The sequence below is a fragment of the Rhinoraja longicauda genome, chromosome 31 (assembly GCF_053455715.1).
Source record: "Rhinoraja longicauda isolate Sanriku21f chromosome 31, sRhiLon1.1, whole genome shotgun sequence".
Classification (NCBI taxonomy): Eukaryota; Metazoa; Chordata; class Chondrichthyes; order Rajiformes; family Arhynchobatidae; genus Rhinoraja; species Rhinoraja longicauda.
This window is the reverse complement of record NC_135983.1, coordinates 14,084,612-14,107,433: the sequence shown is the minus strand read 5'-3', so window position 1 is coordinate 14,107,433 and position 22,822 is coordinate 14,084,612. Positions and strand designations below refer to the sequence as shown.

General features: G+C 39.0%; 1 protein-coding gene across 2 annotated transcripts in view; it reads right to left on the bottom strand.

The window, feature by feature from the left end:
- ak8 (adenylate kinase 8) overlaps nucleotides 1-22,822 on the bottom strand; it is a 105,687-nt gene that overhangs the window by 36,965 nt on the left and 45,900 nt on the right. For both annotated transcript variants that reach the window (XM_078425877.1, XM_078425876.1), the window contains 3 exons: nucleotides 20,006-20,137; nucleotides 10,903-10,992; nucleotides 4,187-4,328 (listed from right to left, as the gene is read on the bottom strand). In XM_078425877.1, the coding sequence (XP_078282003.1) occupies nucleotides 4,187-4,328; nucleotides 10,903-10,992; nucleotides 20,006-20,137 (364 nt within the window). The remainder of the gene's footprint in view (nucleotides 1-4,186; nucleotides 4,329-10,902; nucleotides 10,993-20,005; nucleotides 20,138-22,822) is intronic.

Below are 22,822 nucleotides of genomic sequence, written 5' to 3'. Positions count from 1 at the left end.
GATAGTGTTAATGTGCGGGGATCGCAGGGCGGCGCGGACTTGGTGGGCCGAAAAGGCCTGTTTCCGCGCTGTATATATATGATATGATGATGATATGATGATAATAATGAAAGGCATTGATAGAGTGGATGTGGAAAGGATGTTTCCACTGATGAGAGTGTCTAGGATCAGAGGTAATAGCCTCTGAATTAAAGGGCACTTTTAAAAAGGAGGCGAGGAGGGTAGTTAATCTTTGGAACTCATTGCCACACAGGGCTGACTAGAGTGGATATTTTTAAGGCAGAGATAGCCAAGTTCATGATTAGAATGGGTGTCAAGGTTTATAGGGAGAAGGCAGGAAAATGGGATTAGGTGGCAGAGATCAGCCATGATTGAATGGTGGAGTAGACTCGATGAGCCGAATGACCTAATTCTACTCCTATAACGTGTGAACCAACTAGGAAAGTGGGCGGAGGAATGGATAATGGAATTTAATGCAGATATGTGTGAGATGTTGCATTTTGGCAAGTCAAATCAGGGCAGGGATGGCAGGGCCTTGGGGAATGTTGAATGGCAGGGCCTTGGGGAATGTTGTAGGGCAAAGAGATCTAGGCGTAGAGATACCTAGTTCTCTGAAAATGGTGTCACCAGAAGATAGAGTGGTAAAGAAGGCTTTTGGTACATTGGTCTTCATCAGTCAGGGTAGAGTCTAGAAGTTGGGGCATTATGCTACAGTTGTACAAGATGTTGGTGAGGCTAGTTTGGAGTAGTGTGTTCAATTTTGGTCCCTGCTATAGGAAGGATGTCATTAAGCTGGAAAGAGTGCTGAGAAGATTGACAAGGATGTTGCCAGTACTTAAGGGGCTGAGCTGTACGGAGAGGTTGGGTAGTCTAAGACTTTATTCTTTGGAGCACAGGAAGTTGAGGAGTGATCTTATAGAGGTGTGTAAAATCATGAGGGGTCAATGCACAGTCTTTTACCCAGGGTAGGGGAATCAAAAAACTAGAGGTTATAAAAGTTTCCACTCAGAGGGTTTTGGGAATATGAACAAGCTTCCAGAAGAGGTAGTTGAAGCAGGTACTGCAACATAATTTAAAATACACTTGGACAGGTTCATGGGCATGAAAAGTTAAGAGGGATATTGGCTAAACGTTGGAAACTATGGAATTTTGACAAACACTATTATAAAGGAATAGAAGGTTTTGTTGATGTGATTAAATGGACAGGTTAATAGAGTTTAATGCAGTTGAGTGTGAAGTGTTGCAAAGGAAAAGGCTCATCCGTTGTAATGCACAAAAAAGTCTAAATCATCTGCCTAAGGAAACGTTACCAATGGCTCCAAGCCCACACATAGGTTACTTTCATGCCATTGTAAAAGTCCTGGAGTAAAAATTCACTACATATTTATATGGTATTATGAAAAGGCATTTTAAAGTCCATTATCCTCTTAAAATAACATCATTAAAATAATGTGAAACAGTACTTGACTCAATGTGCTTAAAATCAAAAATCTCAGTTTAACAACCCCAAGATTGCATGTCAAGAAACAGCGCAAGTATAATTGCGCATTCAATGAAATTTGAGTTGGGCAAAGCCAGCAATGTGTGGTGAATATAATTAGAAAACACACAGAGAAAGCTGTGAATTTACATGAAATGTTTATTTGAAATTCCAGAATCCCCTCTCTCTCTAATGGACACAATTTCACAACCAAGTTTCTGGCTTGTTCATTTTCTATTTCATTGCCGATACAGCACAATAATCCTCTAAAATCACACCTTATGAAAGTGCTTTCTCTGCACACAGAACTAAAGAGTGATGAATATTCCACTGCATGCCCAACAAACTTCTTGTAAATGGCAAGGATAGAGGACAGGTACAGCTGCATTAGAACAATTAATGAGGAGTAAGATAGGGTTGTGCTATGCAGAGCAACACCGACCACTTCAAACAGGTAAAGACCGAGTAGCTGATAATGTGGTTATTAACCTTACTGGCCCCAGGATTGAGCTGGAGATTTCAACTCCATTTTCCCATTGATTCTTCTATTAATCTGTTGTGTGTTCTCAGTAATCCATATGGGGATTGGCACTGGAGAATACTGAAGCATGTGCAAATACAGCACACTGATGGATTCATTTACCTGTACTCAAGCAGTTAACAATCTTCTGAAAAGTTCCATGAACAGAGTACAAATTTAGTCTGACTAATACAATGTTAGTAACAGATTTCCCACTCTTACTACTTAATCTTCTATCTGTTAGTAATGCTTTAATTTTATTAATTTAACCATGCTCGAGTTAAATTTCATGACGTGGCAGTGCAGAGGAACAAAGTAAAAAAGAAAGCCATGTGCAAGGCAACTGGTTTAAATTTCAGGCGCCTCTCCCTTCTTAATACCAGCCTCATTAAGAATCAATTGTTTAGAGAAACAGATCTGTACAAAATTGCTTAGGCCGACATTAATTTAGGGAAAAATGAATTTATTTTATCTGTAGCTTGCAGATTTCATTTACTTGAGTGAAAAAGAAAAATAGGGTGAGCTGCCTTATTTTTAGCTTAAATTTTTAAAAAACATTATATGTTTTTAAATAATTTTATTAAACACATTTTAATCTATTAATTATTTAAAATCTGTTAATGTATCACTTTTAATGATTTTTGAATGGCTCAGATAGCAAAATCTTGAAAGAAAATTGACAGCTTTAACAGAACGTAAATCTTAAGCAGGACGTTGCTGTCGACCTAGGGTTTTCTCAGCAACATCGTGGACAAGGCCTGTTCTGGCCCATCTAAGATCAATGCCCAAAGAGGTTTTGATCAGATGCTTTTTGTCTTTTCAACTTTGGTCTTTGTCCAACCATCTGCCAATGGAAAGTCCCCCCTCACCTGTATCCACCTATCACTTGCCAGGTATTGTCCTGCCCCCTACCTCTCTTCTAGCTTTCTCCCCCCCACTCCACTACAATCAGTGTGAAGAAGGGTCCTGACTCGGCATGTCACCTATCCATGTTCTTCAGAGATGTTGCCTGGATCCACTGAGTTAATCCAGTGCTGTGTCTATTTTTGACCCAGCAAGTTGCATAACAGGACAGATGCTATCTGGGAGGGAGAATGCAGTAGATGTGTCCCACTCAGCACAGTCAGAGCATATTGATTGATGCATTATTCTCAGTAGACCAAATTTAACAGGAAGTGCCATTTTGAGAGAAATAATTCTCAAGCATCACAACTAATATAATTGGATGATATGTTTGCCATTTTCTTGACAGAACAAGAAAGTCTTTTGTACACAGTGGACAAGAGTGAAGTGATAACTCCTTATGTGCATTGTTTTTTTGTTCTTCAATACCAGGTCTTAAAAAGCAATGGAGACAGAAACCAAAGCTGTAAACTTTGAAGATGGACACAAAATGCTGGAGTAACTCAGCGGGACTGGCAGCATCTCTGGAGAGGAATGGGTGACGTTTCTGGTTGGGACCTTTCTTCAGACTGTATACTTTGATACTGCCTAAAAAAGATTTGCTTTAAAATAATCACATAAATTCAATCCCTCTGCTCTCCAAGATATTAGAGTGCAAGTGCAAAAGGACAAAGATCTATCCCCTTAGGAATTGTATTCTAATTTATTCTCATGGCCGAATTTGATCAAATATATTTGGGAAACATAATAGACAGTTCTGTTGTAAGAATAACAGTGAGACCACAAATACAAAGAGTAAATTAGGAAGTAACTTATGGATAATTATCCATTAAACGCAGAGAAAAAAAATCAGAGCTTGTCCATTCAGATATAAGAGATGTGATAGTTTTAATTGCTGTCTGGAATTGAAAAAAAATCACAATGTTATTGTTTCTATCTTATCTTTCTCCTCAAATCTCCCTTTGTCCGTCCCGCTCTTTGTTTTGCTTTCTGTACACCATTTGACATGGAATTAAATATTTTAAAATATACATCCTGGCATATAGCGGTTTAATACAGTGTGGCTCATTAACGATTCTCTCCAAGACCCAGATGCTCTGCAGAAGGAATCATACTCTACCAGGCCAACTATTGCCTACCATTGATCCTTTCCTGACTCCACTCCGGGGAGCGCAGTTACATTACAAAGGCAGAATTGTATCATTTAGGTTGTAGTGCGCTGTTTACAATATGACTGTGCAAATGACAATATATTGTGTTTTAGGTATTATATTAAGGCTTACCTGTTTGATAAGAATCCTGCATCTTTTAACATCTCAGCTTGCAACACATGATGAGGAAATCCATGCATCACCCAGCCCAGCGTGGAACAATCCAGTTTACTTAGCCTTTGAGACATACATTTCATGACCATAGCATCTGGAACTAGAATTGAATTGCATGATTACAATATTATGTGCTAAGCAGTATTACACAGAATTACAGTTTACAATGGCTATGTTTCTGAGTTTATAAAACAAAAATAAATTGTTAACTTTTCCAGCTTACCTCTTGAGATTTTGCCTCAAATATTTTTGCAGAATGCAACATGTCATTTAAAGAGCGGGGAATTGAATCAAAGATAGTTTCTAACTTGATGCCAATTCCACACTTGGCGTTTGGGTGATAGCTGACATTCACATTCCTCCCAGTCCATTTATATTTCACATTCAGACAATGATTTCTTATAAGACTAATTATACAAGACTATTATATAAGCTCTATTTATGTTTGATAGTTTCAGGTACCATGAAGAGTAATACTCACATACCACAATGTTTTATACTTCTTCCCATTGGTATTTTATTTCACCATGGAGTGCTGCAGTTTATTATGAAAATATTTCATGTTTGAAAATCATGTAATCTATTTTGCATTAGCTGTAATACAGTGAAAGGAAAAATAGATTATCTGATCATTATCATGTTGCCGTTATGTGCAAATTCACTGATGTTTTACTTAGATCACAGCAGTGATTACTATTTAACAGTGCTTCATTGACTGTAGAGGCCAATGGGGCATTCCAATGAGCAAGTGAAAGATGCAATAAAAACGCTAGCCGTTTCATTTTGCTCGCGATTTATGAAAATTGTGGAATTGGTTTATTTGGGATTTAGCAACACCAGATGAATGAAATCTCAAAAGTTTCATGAATACTTGTGTGCCATTGTAATTGAAATTCATTTCAATGGCCTACCATATTTTCCAGGGGAGTTACAGAGTCTATGGTTTTATCAAAGTGATCATAAATTTGAAAGGAAGCAATATACATGATCAAATTTAATTTAAACTCAATTTGTAATTATATAATGACACGTGTAATCCAACTCTCAATTTATTTACTTAATAATAGTGGAATATTTGTTTATGGAAGGGTTTAAAATCAGAATCTTTTACAAGCACAAACCAGTTAGTCTGACATCAGTGGTGGGGAAAATGCTGGAGTCAATTATAAAAGACGAAATTGCTGAGCATTTGGATAGCAGTAACGGGATCGTTCCGAGTCAGCATGGATTTACGAAGGGGAAATCATGCTTGACAAATCTACTGGAATTTTTTGAGGATGTAACTAGGAAAATTGACAAGGGAGAGTCAGTGGATGTGGTGTACCTCGACTTTCAGAAAGCCTTCGACAAGGTCCCACATAGGAGATTAGTGGGCAAAATTAGGGCACATGGTATTGGGGGTAGGGTACTGACATGGATAGAAAATTGGTTAACAGACAGAAAGCAAAGAGTGGGGATAAATGGGTCCCTTTCGGAATGGCAGGCAGTGACCAGTGGGGTACCGCAAGGTTCGGTGCTGGGACCCCAGCTATTTACGATATACATTAATGACTTAGACGGAGGGATTAAAAGTACCATTAGCAAATTTGCAGATGATACTAAGTTGGGGGGTAGTGTGAATTGTGAGGAAGATGCAATAAGGCTGCAGGGTGACCTGGACAGGTTGTGTGAGTGGGCGGATACATGGCAGATGCAGTTTAATGTAGATAAGTGTGAGGTTATTCACTTTGGAAGTAAGAATAGAAAGGCAGATTATTATCTGAATGGTGTCAAGTTAGGAGGAGGGGGAGTTCAACGAGATCTGGGTGTCCTAGTGCATCAGTCAATGAAAGGAAGCATGCAGGTTCAGCAGGCAGTGAAGAAAGCCAATGGAATGTTGGCCTTCGTAACAAGAGGAGTTGAGTATAGGAGCAAAGAGGTCCTTCTACAGTTGTACCGGGCCCTGGTGAGACCGCACCTGGAGTACTGTGTGCAGTTTTGGTCTCCAAATTTGAGGAAGGATATTCTTGCTATGGAGGGCGTGCAGCGTAGGTTCACTAGATTAATTCCCGGAATGGCGGGACTGTCGTATGTTGAAAGGCTGGAGCGATTGGGCTTGTATACACTGGAATTTAGAAGGATGAGGGGGGATCTTATTGAAACATATAAGATAATTAGGGGATTGGACACATTAGAGGCAGATAACATGTTCCCAATGTTGGGGGAGTCCAGAACAAGGGGCCACAGTTTGAGAATAAGGGGTAGGCCATTTAGAACGGAGATGAGGAAGAACTTTTTCAGTCAGAGGGTGGTGAAGGTGTGGAATTCTCTGCCTCAGAAGGCAGTGGAGGCCAGTTCGTTGGATGCTTTCAAGAGAGAGCTGGATAGAGCTCTTAAGGATAGCGGAGTGAGGGGGTATGGGGAGAAGGCAGGAACGGGGTACTGATTGATAGTGATCAGCCATGATCGCATTGAATGGCGGTGCTGGCTCGAAGGGCTGAATGGCCTACTCCTGCACCTATTGTCTATTGTCTATTGTCTATATGCTTAAGGCTTTAACGTGTATTGATATGATGTGATCGTTCTATGTCCCGTCATGCAGGCTTAGGCACATCAATAGGCACTGTGTCCTGATATGGTTTGTGCTCCATGTTGTACAACTTGGTGAGAATAAAACTACAACCTTTACCACCACCTGATATTTAAAATGCTGGAGAAAAAAGATCAGAAGGAGGAAAAGAAGAAAAGCTATATTGGCCACTAGTTCTCTTGTAATAGACTGTAATATAGATGCTAGCTTACGAAAAAAGACACAAAGTGCTGGAGCTACTCAGCGGGTCAGGGAACATCATCTGACCCAGCTTGTCTGGGAACATGAATAGTTGACATTTCTGTTTAGGACCTTTCTTCAGAGCCTGTTGAAGAGTCCTGACCCAAAATGCACCGATCCATGTTCTCCAGAGATGCTGCCTAACCCACTGAATTACTCCAGCATTTTGTGTCTTTTTTTAATGAAATAAACTTTGAAAGTATATCTTCACAACACCTTTGGGTTACTCTTATGATATTGGGTTATATCATGATAGGTCCTGTATAAATCCAAGTTTTTGATCAAATCGCATTCTTTTATAATGGAACACATATCTACTAGGAACACATTCTTTATTGAATTTGATGCAAGTGTATTGTTCAGGTTTAAAAGCTGCTGACATGAGGGCTGCTAAAAGAGGATAATGCAAAAAAATTAACAAATTCTTGCTAACTAGTGCAGTGCCTCTTGCATTTTAATAATTTACAAGCACAGACTATAATATCAACTCTGAAAAATATCACAGGTAATAATGGAATTGATCCTCCTGCCTCTAATTCACAGTGAATCAAGAGGAAATTGTGCGCATCAATGCTGAAAAAGAAATCTCTGAAGTTTTCACCAACGATGCTATACAAAAATTTTTTTGGTTCTGCCTGCCATCTGCTGGGGAATGTTTTTAACAACATCGCTACAGTTCAGTTGTGCACACCATCAGAATAGATATAACACACAGAGCTGGAGGAATTCAGCAGTTCAAGCAGCATTTGTGGAAGGAATGGACAGACGACATATCGATTTGGGACCCTTCATCAGACTGATCCATTCCCTCCACAGGTGTTGGCTGCCCCATTGAGTTCCTCCAGCACAGTGTTTTACTCAAGATTCCAGCATATGCTGCTTCTTCTGCCTCCATGAAGATGGGAGTTTTCATTTAGTCAACACTGAACCTACTGTAGGTTTTATAGAAAACAATTGTGCCTCAAATGAATTATTACATTTTGGGTGCAAAACAAGGATCAGTTATGAATAAATACATTTTCTCAATTTGCAATGGTTTTGCATCATATTGACTATTGCTATAAATGAGGTGGTTTTATCACTCAGATGAGTAGAGAATTCTACCAAGTCGAATGAAAATGATTACCATTTGTTAAATTACAAGAGGGAATTTGATAAACATTTTTTAAATTTTAAAGTAAAATAAATAAGTCAGCCATATAATATATATTTCATACATTTTAAATGGAATGAAATTGTACCTAAAAATATACAAAATATATACATTTCCTGCAGTTGTGTTCCTGAAACCATTTTTCAGTTAAAGGAATCAGTCAAGCGATAGTAATGATGGTTTTTGAATAGAATATAAACATTTCAAGGGAACATTTTATCCTTAAGCATTTTTATTACTTTCTTCCTTAAGATCTCTCAACAGTTCAACAGTTCAACAGAGCTTTATTTGTCATTCGGTACCAAGGTACCGAACGAAACTACATAGCAGTCACACACAAAAAATAACACAAGACACATGACAGAGTTAATTGCACAGTAATCTGCATGCATTTATCTCTCCTGACCACCATCTCCAAACTCAGGTAAGAGAAAACAGTTCACACAAGTTGACTTTCACAACTGAAGACAGACACGAAATGCTGGAGTAACTCAGTAGGACAGGTAGAATCTCTGGAAAGAATGAGTGGGTGATGTTTTAAACATAGAAAACATAGAAAATAGGTGCAGGAGGAGGCCATTAGGCCCTTTGAGCCAGCACCGCCATTCATTGTGATCATGGCTGATCATCCACAATCAGTAATCTGTGCCTGCCTTCTCCCCATATCCCCTGATTCCACTGGCCCCTAGAGCTCTATCTAACTCTCTTTTAAATTCATCCAGTGAATTGGCCTCCACTGCCTTCTGTGGCAGAGAATCCATAAATTCACAACTCTCTGGGTGAAAAAGTTTCTTCTCATCTCAGTTTTAAATGGCCTCCCCTTTATTCTTAGACTGTGGCCCCTGGTTTTGGGTCAAGACCCTTCTTTAGAGTCTCAACGCAAAACGTCACCCATTCCTTCTCTCCAAAGATGCTGCCTGTCCTGCTGAGTTACTCCAGCATTTAGTGTTTATCTTCGGTGTAAACTAGCATCTGCAGCTCCTTCCTGCACACTTGACTTTCACAATATTTTCTATTACACTGTGGCATTGGTAAGTATAGTACAACATAATCTTGAGAATGTTGTTTTAGACAGAACTCCCAATACTGATTCAAATCTCATTAACTTAAATGTTGGGACTAACCACTGAATTGATTTGACAAATAAAAAGGATTCACAAGCTGCGCAAATGGTGATCTCGGTTTGCATCGTTATGATCAATAGAAAACATCCCAGTAATGCATACTAATTAAAAGCTAAAGGTGATCGATTAATACACTGGACATTGTCAGATTAATACTTCTTTCATCTACTATCTGCAAATTAATCATGTTTGTTTGAGCTGTTCAGGTCACATATTCAGGATACACCTCTGAAGAAGGGTCTCGACCCGAAACGTCACCCATTCCTTCTCTCCTGAGATGCTGCCTGACCTGCTGAGTTACTCCAGCATTTTGTGAATAAATACCTTCGATCGGGAACGTAGTTGATCATGACTTGACTTGCAAAGGATGTGGGTAAAATTAGTTACCGCTCCTACAATACACTAATAATCTACATTGACATGGCCCCCACATTACAATAGACTGAGTAATGGAAATTCTCCCTGAGCAAGTTCACAAATCACCACCACCGGGATATAGAATAAAAATTCTCTCTTACAAAATGTATGTCAAAAAAGTAAATAAATGAACACAAACTTCATTTTTGTTTTTTTTCACATTTCTTTATACATGCACAAATAACAAAAGAGAAAATAGTGATGTGGACTCATAATGGAAGGGGTGGAGGGAGGTAGGTTTCTGTGATTATCAACTTTCAAAGATTCAGCTTCTAAAATAAAATTCATTCAAATACCTAATGATATATTAGTCCATGGTGTAAATATGAATAAAATTCAATTACTTCAACTAATTTGGGATGGTAAAATTGTAAAATTAATTAAATTCATGTCAAAATTTATAATTACGTTTCAAAAATGCTATGTTGAATGTTGAACATATTTTACTGTAAAAGCATTATACAAATATTTCTCATTCTACCTAAATATCTGGCCTTTAATAAATTAGCAAGAGACCAGAGCTCTTGTTGGAGAAGGAAGGCGGTGATGAAATGTAAATTAAAAATACCTTAAAATAATTTTACCCTGTTAGCTACTGATAATATTTTTAAACTTTATTTCATATATTTAAAGAATAAACTTTATGTATGGAAAATACCATTAAAAACTTTTTTTTGAACAAAAAAGAAAAATGTGTTGCACCACAGGGTCCATTCCACCTCTGAAAAATTAAACTCGACAGATTCAAACTGTCCTATTTCCACTTCAAAAGAGCAGGGGCTCTGCTCTCCTCCTGACTCATCTTCAAACAGCAGCGCCCCAGAAACTTTCTTTCAGGCGAAGCTAAAGCAGCCTCCAGCTCCCTTAAGCACTGTACTGGTTACTGTAGCTGCTGCCTATGCTTGTCCTAATTATACCCATGTGAGTCTATTAATCAGTTAGTAAATTATTCAGTAACCCTTCTCTGCCTTCAGCTAGTACAAACATGCTCTAAGCAAGGGCTAGAGGGAAGTGCATGGAAAGTCCCTATGGATCTCACTCTGAGATATTCAGTTGTTCAATGTCTCCTGAACTCCCTGTTAATAACGAGGGAGAAAAGCTCTGGTGGTGTCTGAATCTTGCCCTTTGTTCAATATCAGAATACAAGCAGTAGAGGGGTCAGGAACCTTACCTGGCTGCCTACTTTCAACATAGGGTTTAATGGTTTCACCAAATCTTGTCTCAGCAGCGACAGTCTCCCTTAGTATCTGTCCACAGGAAACTGTAAAAAAAAGTATACTTTTTAATTAAGAGCATGATTGCATCCAAAGTTCCAAAAGTAGAAAAGAATCAGGCAACGGACTATACATAACCGCATGCTTAAGAAATGAATATCGATTGAAACACCAAATAATATTAATCTTTTTTCGTTAAGTACCTTTATTTGTAAACTTTGAAGTAAAAAGCTTCCTTGCTGACTAGTTCAATGTTTGTTTAATTACAATATACAATTGGTCAATATCTAGTGTCTGTTGAACACAGCTGCTGTACTACTGATGTGTAGAAACTTTTTGAAGTACTGTTACTTAAATATTAAGACATCAAATCAAAATAAGACATTCAAAAGCACATTTCTATTCTAAAGATATTTAGCTTAAATATTCAACCTGTAATATATACTCATATAAACCTGCGGAGCCACTTCCACAGGTTCTAGAATCAAAACTCACAATTGAACTTGAACACATAATCTGGGCTGGCATTTCGCTAAAGCACTGAGAAAATGTTGCGTTGTTGAAACTACCATTGTTTCCAATTACGACATTAGACCTAGGGCCTATCTGGCTCTTAAAATTAATATATAAAGATCCCAAGGCACTCTCTAAATAGCAAGGAGGTTCTTCTGCTGACTAAGTCAACATCTTTGCCTCGACCTGTATCAAAATCAATTAACTACTGCACTATTGAATACTATACTCACTTCCATTGGAAAACCTCAAAAGTAGTTAATTGTACAATGGTTTGGGATATCCCAAGGCTGAAAAGGGTGTTACAAAATGCAAACTTTAATTTAATTCATTATTTAAAATTTACTAAATCAATTTTTTTAATGGAAAGCACATCTACTAAGGCTAAATCCACGAGGCACTCAATTTTATAAAATAATCTTTTGTATTCTTGATCAACATTAGAGTAACGATCCAATGTCTCATACAACATCATTAGTAAAAGAGCTATTGCGCTTAATATAGAATTATACTAGAGCTGGTACTTTTCTAGTACAAAGAAGTGGAATGACTGATGTCATATCTGAGAAGTTAATGAAATTCCAATCAAAAGTCAGCAGAATCTGTGCAAAGAGAAACAGGTTTAATGTTTCATTGCCAAATCTGTTGAAGGGTTTTCAATTTGCTTTAACATTAACTCTGTTTCTCTTTACACAGATGCTGTCTGACCTACTGAGTGTTTCCAGCTTTTTTTAGTTCAGAAGTATAGTATGGAAACAGGCCCTTTGACCCACTGAGCATGCAAACATTGATCACCCGTTTGCACTAATTCTGTTAGCTCACTTTTGCATCCACTCCCTACACACTAGGGGCAATTTACCGAGGCCAATTAACCCACAAATCTGCATGTCTTTGGGATGTGGGAGGAAACCCAAAACCACACAGTCACAGGGAGAATGTGCAAACTACACACAGATAGCACCCGAGGTCATGATCAAAGCTTAGTCTCTGGTGCAGTGAGGCAGCAGATCTACCAGCTGTGCCACTGTGCCGCCCTCATTTTCTGTTCTTATTTCACATTTCCAGTGTCTACAGGTTTTTGATTAACGTCCAATCCAGGTGTTAAATGGTTAGAATAACAGATTAAATGGCAGAAGCTTGCTTAGAAATTCCCCCCTAATTGGGATCTCTCTAATAGAAGATGTGTATTTTACGCATCTTCTTAAATTTAGTTCCAGTAAAATGAGATAAATGCACAGTACCTGCTATAATACTACCAACTGCAAATGAATACTGATTGTAAAACAAAAATATGCCTACATAAACAAATATAGCAATGCAGGCAGCATGTATCAGATAACTATATAAGATAAATTAGATAACATTATTTTGGCACCATAAAATATGTCAGATTCAACTCACATTTTATGTCAAACCTATTAAAGGTATGCTCACAAAAATACTTTGGCTTAGGAAACAAAATAGATTTTCACCAGCAATGAAGAATCCACAGCAATTTCTTCAAAACAGGTAAATATTTACAAGGTCTTTCTAAAGTTAAGCAACAAAAGCAATTAAAAAAGCATGCATTCTCCCAGAAAATGAATAATTTCATTTGAATTAAACAAAATATAACAGACACAAATGAGATATATTTTGAGAGAAACAGAACTATTTTAAAGTCAATTTTATTAATTGATGACCTATTTTATTTTGGAATTTCCCCTAAAATGAAGGTCACCAAGCAAGGCATTTCTCTAATTTCCAAATAAAATTAAAGGATTCTACATTTTCAACCTAAATTGCTCAATTTAAATAGTCCAACTAATTAGTTACTCAAACATAATGTGGTATCTATTTACATAAAAGTCTGAAAAGTCTCTGATGCAACACACTATTCACTGAAGCTGTGACGAGCAATGAAACTACTTCTAATTAGAGCAACTAGTTATTTGCCAGTGATTTCATCTTGTGTCATTTTGTGACATGCAAACTAGCTTAATCTAAATATTTGATCTTTGGTATGAATTAGATTTTATTTAGCTAATGCCGATGTCAGAGGATGTTATTGTGACAGAGGTAGTAAATAACAAAAAAAAGCAAAACCATGAAAATTTAACCAGCAAAATGGGAACACTTCTCTGAAGAAGGGACTGAAGAAGGGTCTCGACCCAAAACGTCACCCATTCCTTCTCTCCTGAGATGCTGCCTGACCTGCTGAGTTACTCCAGCATTTTGTGAATAAATACCTTCGATTTGTACCAGCATCTGCAGTTATTTTCCTACACTTCTCTATTTGGGCTATTTGAGCAAAAGGGTTGCAGGTAATAGCCATAGGGTCATACAGCACAAAAACAGACCATTTAGCTCAATTTGTCCACACTGACCAAGATGCCCCATCTAAGCTGGTCCCATTTGCCCACATTTGGCTCATATCCCTCCAAATCTTTCCTATCCATGTACCAGACCAAGTGTTTTTTGAAATGCTGTTATAGTACCTGGCTACCTCTTCCGGTAGCTCGTTCCATATACCCATCACCCTCTGAGTAAAAAAGTTGCCCTTCAGATTTGTATTAAATTTTGCCCCTCTCACCTTAAACATATGATCTCTTGTTTTTGATTCCCCCACCTTTGGTAAAAGACTGTGCATTCACCCTATCTATTCCCCTCATGATTTAATACACCTCCGTAAGATCACCCTTCAGCCTCCTGCACTCCAAGGAGGATTTCACTGCCATGAACAAAGCCTGCTTGCTGACCCTAATTAGCCCTTTCTCTTCCAAATAAGAGTACATCCTATCCTGAAGACTCCTCTCCAAAAGCTTCCCAATCACTGGCATGAGGCTCACTCTCCTATAATTTCCTGGATTGTCTCTACTTCCCTTCTTAAACAACAGAATTACATTGTCTATTCTCGAGGCCTGAGGCTAGAGAAGATATAGGGATCTACGTCAAGACGCCTGAAATCTCTTGCCTCTCTCTCAATAAACTGGGATTGATCCCATCATGTCCTGATGATTTATCCACATTAATACTCTTCAAGACCCTCAACACCAATTCTTTCTTGATCTCAACCTGTCCTAGCATATTAATATTCTCCACATGAATTTGACTATTCTTCATGTCCTTCTTTTTGGTGAATACAGATGTAAAGTACTTATTTAGAACTTCTCCTACATCCTGTGACACCAAACATGAAATCCCTCCTTTATCCTTGAGCAGTCCTACCTCTTGTTTTTAATCTACGTGTAAAAAGCCCTGGGACTTTCTTTAATCCAACTCGCCTATGACATGTCATGGCTCATTTTGGCCCTTCTTATTGCCCACTTGCGTCCTTTCATACTTGCTTTATATTCCACAAATGCCCCATCTGATTTCACTTTTCTAAACTTCACTTGCGCTTCCTTTTTCTTTTTAATCAAATTTACAACCTTCTTGGTTCATTCAAGGTTCCCTTATGTTACCATACTAACCCTTCCTCCTTATAGGAACATGATGGGCCTGAACTCAGATCGGCAGGCCTTAAAACGACACCCATGTCAGATGTGGATTTAACTAATAACAACTGCTTCCAAATTACTCTCCCTAGCTCCTGCCTAATTACTGTAATCTGCCTTACCCCATATTTAGTACATACATCCAAGATCCAGATGTATCCTTATTCATAACTATCTTAAGATTTATGTAGTGTGCTCACTGTGCACAAATATTCTTACAAGGTCCCCAGTATGGTCCCTTCTCAAGTTGGACTATCCACATACTGTTTCTGGAAACTCTCTTGAAATCGCACAGTGGCGCAGCAGTAGAATTGTTGCATTGCAACGCCAAAGACCCTGTCTGTGGGTGTTGTCTGTACGGAGTTTATACATCCTCCCTGTGACCATGTGGGTTTTCTCCGGCTGCCACATTTCCTCCCAAATTCCAACGACGTGCAGGTTTGGCCTCTGTAAATTGCCCCTGGCATGTAGCATAGAACTGGTGCACGGGTGATCTCTGGTTGGTGTGGACTCAGTGGACCAAAGGGCCTGTTTCCACTCTGTACCTCTAAAACTAAAACTAAACTAAAACAACTAATACATTTTGCCCCATGTAAGCGTTTTGCACTGAGCAAGACACAATTAATATTGGGGTAGTTAAAGTCACCCATATCAACAATTCCATTGTTTTGCAACTTTCTATAATCAGTCCACATATCTGGTCCTCTATCTTCTGCTGGCGATTGGGAGGTCTACAGTAGAATCTCATTAGAGAGATTGCACCTTTTTTATTTTTGCGCTCAACCCATATTGTCTCAGTGGACGGACCCACCAGTATGTCCTCTCTGAGTGCCCCATGATACTCTCAATTAGAGAGCAAACCCTTATACCTCCCAATCTATCGTGTATGAAACCCTGGAACGTTGCTCTGCCAATCCTGCCCCTCTTGGGCCAAATCTCTGTAATAGCCTCTTCATCGTATTTCCAATCACTGATCCAGGCTCTAAATTCATCTGCTTTACCCACAATACTCATTGCATTGAAATAAACATTCTTCCGCCTATCAGATGCACCATATATTTTAACCTCTCACTGCCTATCCTTCCTTCGATACTTACTGGTGCTAATCTCTACCTTTCCACCTGTCCTTCCTTTTGCTGACCTTTTACACTAGTCCCCCCCCCCATCCCACTCTAGTTTAAACTCTCCTGAGTAGCACTAGCAGACCTCCCTACAAGGATATTGGTCCCTTCTCCATTCAGGTGCAAATTGTCCCTCTTGTTCAGGTCACCTCTGTCCCAAAGGAGATCCCAATGGTCCAAAAACCTGAATCCCTGCCCCAATCTGTCAGCTATGCTTTCATCTATCATTTAATTGAACTCAGCAAATTTACACAAAAGCAAGTGTAGAAATGTTTCCTTAGTTACTAGCCCAGTTGCACAATTTTCTCCAATTATATTAAATTTCAGAAACAGAGTACATCTTGCAACTGCATATTTGGCAGAAGTGGCAGAGGATTAATTTTAGGCAGATAGTTCAGTTTACTATGGAAATATTGCTTCTTTACCTGCAGCTGCTGTTTGGCTTGCTGAGTATTTATAGGATTTTGATTTTAAAGTTCCATTTTCCAGCAATGGCATTATTTTAATTTCCCACTTCTGACTCTATTGTTGTTTCATTGGTTTTATTCTCCATTCTTAGATTTAGTTCGTTAAAAAGAAAAGATGATGAATCCTGCCAATCAGTAACATGTTAGATGTCACACTGACCTGTTATCAGCTACTGCTGCATCTTTGAGCTGAAGGAGAAGAAAATATCCCACCTTACGAACACAGTGAGATGCCCCACTTTTAAATGGTTGATAATCATTTCTTTTTAGTGACATTGTTCATGACGTCACAGAGATTACTTCCTTCTGTTCTTAAAATAGTACCAAAAGATTTTTGTTGTCTCAAATTTATGTTTGGTGAGAACCAATAGAAACAGTCCCCATTTGTATACATATTTTAGTAGTAAGGAAAAATAAATGTTTCCCCGTTTTATTATCTCATTAGCAATTATCTCCAGCACTGTACTTGCTGGAATAGCAGTGGCAAAGCAGTCCACTGAAATATCACAGGAGGTGTAAAATCAAAATGAACTGCAGTATACAAAGAGTACATCCTGTATGTTCACCATCTGCCAATGCATGAAATAAGATGACTTAACAGCATAATGCTCAATAAACAGTTGTATTGAGTCCTGTATTGAAATTACTGTACTGGCATCCAACGATTTAGAAAACACAAGTTCAAATCCCATCATATTAGCTAGGGAATTTAAGTTCAAATAATTAAATAAATATTGCATTAGAAGGTCATATCAGTAATGGTGGCAATGAAACTGCTGGCTTATCATTAGAATCAATTTTGCTCACTAATGGATTTTAGGGGAGGCAATCAGCTGTCCTTACCCAGTCTGGTGTGTATGTGATTCGCTACTCACTGAGGTGTTAAATTCTCAACGGCCTTCTTGTTTAAGTGGCATTTAGGGCTGCAGAGAATCCCATGGAAAATACAAATCTTAACCATTAAAATGAGTTTTAAAGTTTGAGATTTTGCACAAAGGATTTTTAAAATACCAAACAGATCAGACAGTATTGCTCAAATGAAAATACACCTTGCACTGAGAGTGGATGTGCTTTTCAATAATTCTGATCATAGCTAAAACATAATAATCTATCTCTACAGATACCAACTGAGCAGCTTATTTTAGTTATCGTGGGATTTTGCTGTTGTAGTTGCCATTTCCAATTATTCTGTAAAGGGGATGTTGGTGTTTCTCCCTGTAGTTATTGAATTGTATGCACAGAAACCGTCCTTCTTGGCCCACTGTGTCCATGCAACTGCGACGCCTGCCTACGCCAATCCCACTTGCCTGAATTCTTCTTATTAAAACAACTGTCCAAGTGCCTTTGAAAACATTGTAATCGGATCTGTTTCAACCACCTCCCATTGCAGCTCATTACAGATAGTCACCATGCTCTGTATGTAAAAGGTACTCCTCAGATCTCATTATCATTTCTTCCCTCTTACCTTAAATCTGTGCCCTCAAGTTCAAGGGCCCCTGCCCTGGGAAAATGATTCAAACTATCTATCCTATCAATGCCCCTCATCATGTTATAAACCTTGATAAAACCACCCCTCAACCTCCCTTGTTCCAGTAAGAATAAACTAAGACATCCTCTTTATACTAAAACTCTCGTTTGTTTGTTTGTTTGTTCCTGAACTACAGCCAAAACTATACACAATAGCGCGACAATTTTAGGCCCACCTTACTCACCATCGTTCCTTTGGTGTTAATGGAAGAAGTTTCATTAAAATCGGTGTTATATTTTTAAAGTTATTCACATTTTAAAGTTTAAATCTATCTCCTAGGGAGGGAGGGAGGGAGGGAGGGAGGGAGGGAGTGAGTCGAGGGCGGAGGATAAGGGGGGTTGAGGGGGATAGAGTGGGGGTAGGGAGGAGGGGGAGGGAGGGAGGAGGGGAGGGAGGAGGGGAGGGAGGGATGAGGGGGAGGGAGGGAAGGAGGAGGGAGGGGGGAGATAAGGGAGGGGGATAAGAGTGGGGGGACAAGGGAGGACGGACAAGAGAGGGGGGATAAGGGAGGGGGATAAGGGAGGGGGGAGGGGGGAGGGGGAGGGGGTGCTGCACCAATGCAGGAGTTTGGACCCAATGGGTCCACTTGGTCTAGTATATATATATATAAAAACATCAATATTTCCTTTTAACTATTTTCACCATTCCAGGCAACATCTTGGTAAAACTCATCTGCATTCTCTCTATTGCTACCATATCCTTGCTGGAGTGCTTCAATACAATATTCCAAATGTGCTCTAACCAATGTTTTGTACAGTCCCAACATGGCATCCCAACTTTTGCACTCAGTACCTCAGCCTTCCTCACTATCCTATTCATCTCATCACCACTTTCAGCGAGCTATAAACTTGCAATCCAAGATTTCTCTGTACGTCAATGCTCCTAAGGTCCCAGCCATTTATTCTGTATGTCCTACCTGAATTTAACTTCCCCAAATCCTTGTGATATCCTGCCAATACAGTGTGAAACTCCAGGATATGAGGGAGGGGGGAGGGAAGGGGGGTTGAGGAAGGGAGGGGGTAAGAGGGGAGGGGGGTGGGGGAGGAGAGGGTGTTGCACCAATGCAGGAGAACCAACCCTAGGGGGGAGGTGGGGAGAGGGAGGGAGAGGGAGGGAGAGGGAGAGGGGGGGGAGGGAAGGGGGGAGAGGGGGAGGGAGGGGGGGAAGGGAGAGGGGGAAGGGAGAGGGGGAAGGGAGAGGGGGAAGGGAGAGGGGGAAGGGAGAGGGGGAAGGGAGAGGGGGAAGGGAGAGGGGGAAGGGAGAGGGGGAAGGGAGAGGGGGAAGGGAGAGGGGGAAGGGAGAGGGGGAAGGGAGAGGGGGGAAGGAGAGGGGGGAAGGAGAGGGGGGAAGGAGAGGGGGGAAGGAGAGGGGGAAGGAGAGGGGGAAGGAGAGGGGGAAGGAGAGGGGGAAGGAGAGGGGGAAGGAGAGGGGGAAGGAGAGGGGGAAGGAGAGGGGGAAGGAGAGGGGGGAGGGAGAGGGGGGAGGGGGAGGGGGAGGGAGAGGGGGGAAGGAGAGGGGGGGGGAAGGAGAGGGGGGGAAGGAGAGGGGGAGGAGAGGGAGGAGGGGGGTGAGGAGAGGGGAGCGTGGGAGAGGAGAGGGTGCTGCACCAATGCAGGAGTGGTTTGGGCCCAACGGGTCCACTTGGTCTAGTGTGTTTATAAAAGGAAAAGGAACTCCATAATGTATTGACGTTATGTGCCTACTATCTAGAATTAATCAATTGTAGTTCATCTGCATTGGAGATTACAACCAGAAGTAGTACATCGGAGCCATACTTTAGTGTTGTGTTTTGATGCCTCAGGAGGCATTATTGCAATAGAAATAGGTTTTCCTAGGCTCTGATCATAGTAGGTACTTATTACAAGAATGTGAACTTTTAAATTGACACCTGTTATACAAGATAGAAATAGGAAGAGTTCAATAAAGATATGAAGTCTGACTGAGTTAGCACTCACTGTTAACAATCCTGTATTTTTCTGCAATCAATGCTGCCTGCAGGCTTCTGCCACAGCCAGGGGGTCCATGGAGAATGATTCTTGGAGTGAAGGGTGCGACAGTTCGATGACGGCTTTGGACATGGCTCAGAACTGTGAAAAATGAAAATATTTCAAAAAATAAACAGAAATAATCCTAAGCACATAATACTTGAAGACAAGCGGCTCATGCAGTATGAATCTTGTTAACCCCCATTTGTAAGGGATTCCTCCTTTCCTCCGCCCCATTTGTAGTAATTATCTGCAGAGTAATTAGATGTAATGATTCCCTGCTGATGAGTTTTCACAGTTGCAAAATGTAGAAAGCTTGCAGTGCATGAACAGTATGCACTAAGCGTTAAAAATAAAATTCAAATGGAATTTCATTTTTTTCTTAAAATTCATGAATTCATCTAATTGAATCAAATGCAAATATTCATGTATTTGGAACAGTGACTGGTAATAGCATTAATTTTAAAGTTCAATGGCCAGATATAAAAATCCAGGTTTATTGTTAATATGACAAAGAGTTTTGTTTAAAATCATATTAAAATGTGAACAGTCCTAAGGATTGTTGGTTGTGTGTTCTGGTCTGATGATCCAGAAGCACGGTGCTTTCAAGGCTACAGTTCAGTAAATTAATCATAGCAACAGAGAAAATTCATGGATATTCTGACTGCCTTGATTTTGCAACACCTGTAAAATTACCTAGTATAGGCAATGAAAATATTTTTTTTTTCCCATAGGTGAATAGATAAAATTCAACATTAGAATATGAATGCAAACATTAAGATGGGTAATGGACTCTCATTTCATAGAATATAGAACATTGTAAATTGGAACACATGAACAGGCACTTCAACGCACAACGGCTGTGCCAAACATGATGCCTAGCTAAAGTAATCTGCCTGCATATAATGCATACTCCTCCATTCCCTGCATATGCATATGCCTATCTACGAGCTTCTTAAGCATTAAGCATTTCAAAAAATAATCAAGCCCATGATCAGTAGACTTTATCCAGTGCTGATATTATTTTTTTGTGATCCAAGTAGTATTACCACAGTCATCATAATGGAAATATCTCGATTTAATTTTCAGACTACATTCCCTACTATTATATTATTTAAGTACTTTTTTCAATATCAAAATGATTATTTTATTGAAATAAGTAATGGTACACTGAAGCAAAATAGTGTTCACTAGAGTGGCCTGATTCTCCTCCTGGCTCTAACTGTTCTTCATCGCATCAAGTCATCCATTATATTTCCAACTCTTGCATGATGGATCGAGCATAGCAGAGTGGAAGGATGGACCAAATATGCCAATTTTTCTGGAATTTTTTCCAATTTACTATTATTCTCTGTTCGAAAATATGGTCAACCTTCGGGGATCTTGTGCACTACTGTCTTGCCTGGTACTTGACTTGAGATAAATTAGCTGACCATGTTTATGTCTATTGAGCTGCATGGATTGTGAGATTTTGAGTTGTTAAATACAACATCTATCCCAAACAAACAGCAGTTAGTAACGGATATAAAGCTGCCGACAGAATGAAACTTTTGTTGACCCTATCCATTCTTTAAATGAGCCGAAAAACCATGGTGAATGGTGGAAATACATGTGAAACACAAATGTAATGTTTCCTGATTTTTTATATTTATATACTGTGCAGAAACTAAAATAAACCCTAATTAAGCTATTTTTGGCATCAGTTTATAAAGCAATTCTGGAAAGTCTATGGTCATTCATGGTTCTGCCCTGTGATATATTTGTCAAGGCATCACACAGCCGTGAATTTATTAAAGCTAAATTATGATTTCATCTATTTAAAGAAAACGTATTTTGCTGAGAATAATTATTTTAAATATATATTTTTATAACGTGCCCGCAAGTATCAATCAATAGAATAAGTTATTCCATAATTATGCTCTTAGCACTTTCAGCTGTGTAATATTATGGATGATTTCTTGAGTCTCAATTATTAATTAATATTACTAACAAGGGAGTCGGAAGAAGTGATATAGTTGACTGCTAATCATTAAATAACTAACTAAATGAAGGAGAGATAGATGGGAAAGTGTCCCATTACAACACCGTCGTCCTCACCAGAAAAAAACATCTGAACCAAAATGTCAGTTTACATGTGCTCGCACTTTGTGCAGAATTCCAACTTAATACTTTAAGAGAAGAGGGGATGTATAATAGCACAAAGGAGTACAAAAAATACAATCTTACAAAAGATGCAGTTTTAAATGAATTAAATGCAAAGCAATATTATGAATAGCCAAGATTAAGTTTAAACCCTTAACTTGTTTCAGTGTGCTTATACTTGGTCATGTCCCTACATTTCTGGAAGGAAGTCTATCATTTGTTCATGCTCAGCAATGGAATTTGTTTTTCAAAAAAACTCACAGAATGAGCAATTTTCATTTTGTTACATGCATCCTGATTTGCAATGTTCTTGAAACGTTATAACATATTTATGTCCAATCATGTATTTTCTATGTTTTATTCAAAATCATGCAATTTCTATGCTTTCACGCAGATGACTGGATCACATTGGTATCCCAAAGAATTACTTCTGGGCCTGGATTGAATTTCAAATCAATTCTCTGAAATATAATAATCTAAAACTAACATAGGTAATTCTGCTGTAAGTGAAAGCTGTATTTCTAAGAAAGTTCACCTCGTAGACAACCATGTTAAAAAAACAATAATTTAAATGGTTATGGGAGAGTGAGTTTCAGACACTTAAGAATATTTTTTTTTACCCCTGCCAGATTTCCAAAAATAAAG